This window comes from Stegastes partitus, unplaced genomic scaffold, assembly GCF_000690725.1.
Source record: "Stegastes partitus isolate 25-593 unplaced genomic scaffold, Stegastes_partitus-1.0.2 Scaffold181, whole genome shotgun sequence".
NCBI lineage: Eukaryota > Metazoa > Chordata > Actinopteri > Pomacentridae > Stegastes > Stegastes partitus.
Window position 1 is genome coordinate 651471 of NW_007577912.1, and position 3282 is coordinate 654752.

A 3282-nucleotide genomic window follows, 5' to 3' on the forward strand; every position below is an offset into this window, starting at 1 on the left:
GCTGGAATAGACTTCTTTCTTCATTAAGTTGACCATGAGTGTCCTTGTAACTGTTGAGATATTTGAGTCTGAACCAAAGGGATGGATGTGATTGCTGTCCTTCGAGCTACTATGCCTCTAACATTGGGCCTGCACAAGCCTGTATTTAGTGAGCAAGTGAAGAAACCCTTGCTGGTATGAATACTCTAATTTAGTGGTTGACAAGGAGAAGTAAAGCTTATCTTGCCTCACTGAAGTTACAGGAAACACTTGACTTGTTGCAGAATACATGGCTTTCGTTTAAAAGCTCTGTTTGTGATGGGTGCGATCTCGGGTTAGTTTAAACACAATGTCTACGGCTTAGTGAGGAGCTAAATTCAAAGAGTTTCTCCTCCAGCTCGGCCTACTCTTGTTCTCACAGCCTCAGCCCTTCAGCTGCACTTCACACCATACCGCAGCTGTTTTTCTTGCCAACCGAATGCAACATCTTCTTCCAGCCTTGTCAACACTCCTTTTCCATTTCTATTTTTACATATCAGAAAGGACAGTCTGTGAGAATGTACAGAATGTGTTCGCGATGGTTTATTCAATTACTGCCTTGAGTCTTACAGCACAGACGGATGAGGTGAATATTCCTGGAATAAAAGAAAGAATACCAATCCTCTTAAGGAAGCTGCAAAAATAAATGCGATGACTGCTCTTTACATGTCATTGACGTTGGGGAAAATGCAATCAATCTCACTTGTCCTGTCCCATCCAGCTGTCGTTTTGCTCTGCTATAATCAGAGATGATCATGTCTGAAATGATTATTCTAAATGTGTGTTTGTGTGTGTGTGTCTGCAGGTGGAGATCAGGGGGTTCTCAACAGTTTCTTTAACACCTGGGCCACAGCAGATATTTCCAAACACCTGCCCTTCATCTACAACCTCAGCAGTATTGCCATCTACTCCTACCTGCCAGCTTTCAAACAGTCAGTGCACACACTCACACGGCCATGTTTCTGTCACCTCACTGGGTGTTTTCTTTATGCCAACACGTGCCCTTGATTCCTGCACTTGCAGCCCCTCCTTAGCTCCTTCCAGTGAGAATGTGAGATGTAGGATTCACATGTTTTTGCTCCTCCAAAAACCTCCTAGTCTACTTCAGGTGCATTGAAGGAATTCAAATGCTGGTGTAGCTTTCCGGATCGGAAGCAGTCTGACTTGCAGCATGTAGGATGCAGGTACAAGCTTGCCGTTGAGGATTTGTTTAATCCGGCTTTTCCTCTCCTTAGATTATCTGTGTGTTATCGTTTTCAAAATCCACTTCACTACAGAAAACAACCACTTCTTGGCTATCGACCCACCACAATGCAAAGTCCAGGTTTTGCAAAAGATCTGGATCCTGCTGTGAGGCAGCATTACTAGTTTTTTTGCAATGAATTACCCATTTTAATCAGAGTGCTCACTTCCCACAATGCAAATGTTCCACCAAAACAATCCCACCTGTCATTATTTTAAGGGAAAACTGAAGCTGCATCCTTCGCTAAGTTCCACCCAAGATTACTTGTGATTGACTTAAAGAAATATGCACTAGTAAGAGTTTTTTTCACTAAAGCAGAATGGTGCTGAGATGTGCTACGAGAGAAGACATGAGGAAGCACAAGTTGGCATGAATGAAAATCATTAGAAACTTATCTTAAACACCATTGTTAGCTGTAGATTTCTTGATTAATTTTCTAAGGTGGACTGTTTAGGTCCCAACATAAAGCTGACTGAGTGTATACACAAATCTGATCTCACAACATGAGAGATAAAAGTACACAAACCTTGCGGTTATTCCATCTCAAACCATCTGAGGTCTTCTGCTCAACTACCTCTGATTTGCTTCAAACTTTTTTTTTTTTTAAATCATAAACTATAGAAATTTGAAATAGTATCTGAAATTTTAGATTGATATATCAAGTGCTTTCTGTGATTATTAAAAAAAACAAAACACTCTTATCGGCTTTGGTTTTGTTTTGTCACAACTTGATCTGCTTGATCATCGCTTCAGTTAAACACAAAGTACTTTCTTTTCCTTTTTCTGACTAAGTATTTTAAATTAAAAGAATATTCCATATGTTTTGTTATATAGTGACATGCAGCTGCATGTGGCTCAGAAAATATCACTCGTTAATTTCTGCATATAGTTTTTTATTAGTTGTTGTGTGCTCGACGATGGGACTTCTCATGATAGATTGAGTTTTTTCATATTTTAACTCGGCCATAATCGGAGACTGTTTAATTCACTTGTCCAGTATTGCAGATTCTGAATCAATGGCATGATGAGAAATCACAGTAAAGGTTTCAGGCTTTTATCTTTAATAGTTGCTGAGATGGTGTCACCTAAACATGGCTTTAACTTTCAGTGGTTGAAAAATGTGCTGAAAGTGGGTTGATGAGCAGTTTAAACAAAAAAGCTGTTGCAGAATATGTTTGAAAATGTTAAACTTATGCAAATATCCTTCTACATATCAATATATTATGCTAAAAATGTTCAGGAAAATCAGAGATGGTCAAGCAAGAAATTGTTGGCCCATAATTAACGCGTCCTGGCTTCTTCACATTCTGTTTCTTTCCTTGTGAAACTGAAGTGTTTGTTTGTTAGGAGGGATAAAGTAAATCCAAGGTCAGTTCAAAGGTTCTGTGTTTGTGTGTCTGTGGGTGGGTGAGTGTTGAATTACAAGAAGCAGCTGAAACTTGGAGTAAACAGAGCACACAGTCTCCAACAACCTGCCTTGACTAAGAGGAACTATGGCAGACACACTTGCTGTTTTGTTCAAATCTGTTTCATAGGGGTCCTTCTGAGGAGTTTTGAAGGAGTTTTGCAACCATTCCAAACTGCTGCAAGTGGTTATTGTTGAGGTTATTTTATTTATATCATAATTAACAACTTTGCACGTGCAATGAAATCCAAGCAGGAGGAGTATTAACCCTCAGGTTGACCAAACGTATTTGGAAGGGAACAGACGCTGACTAAAATTAGCACCTAAACTGTCTGTTGTAAACATCAATCGCAGTGTACAGACCAGCTCCTCAGGTGAACTTGGCATCTTTCTGGTACTCGTGTGCAAACAGTGTGCCTGTGAAATATCGGATGATAAACGGTGGCAGCATCTCGTTTAATGAATGATTTCCACTCAAAAACTGCAGATAAACTGAGTTTCATTTCATCAATCCTTTGAAGTGATGACATTCTGTCTTTCTTAGGTCACTTTTATGTCATTGGTTCTGACGTCTTCATTCAGATAAACCCACCACAGTGACAGATGGAGCCCCTGT

General features: G+C 39.8%; 1 protein-coding gene across 1 annotated transcript in view; it reads left to right on the top strand.

Annotated features, from left to right (window-relative positions):
* Positions 1 to 3282, top strand: part of LOC103356066 (glycogenin-1-like) — a 19814-nt gene that overhangs the window by 7331 nt on the left and 9201 nt on the right. Inside the window, exon 5 of the mRNA XM_008280115.1 lies at positions 824 to 950. Coding sequence (XP_008278337.1) covers positions 824 to 950 — 127 coding nt within the window. The remainder of the gene's footprint in view (positions 1 to 823; positions 951 to 3282) is intronic.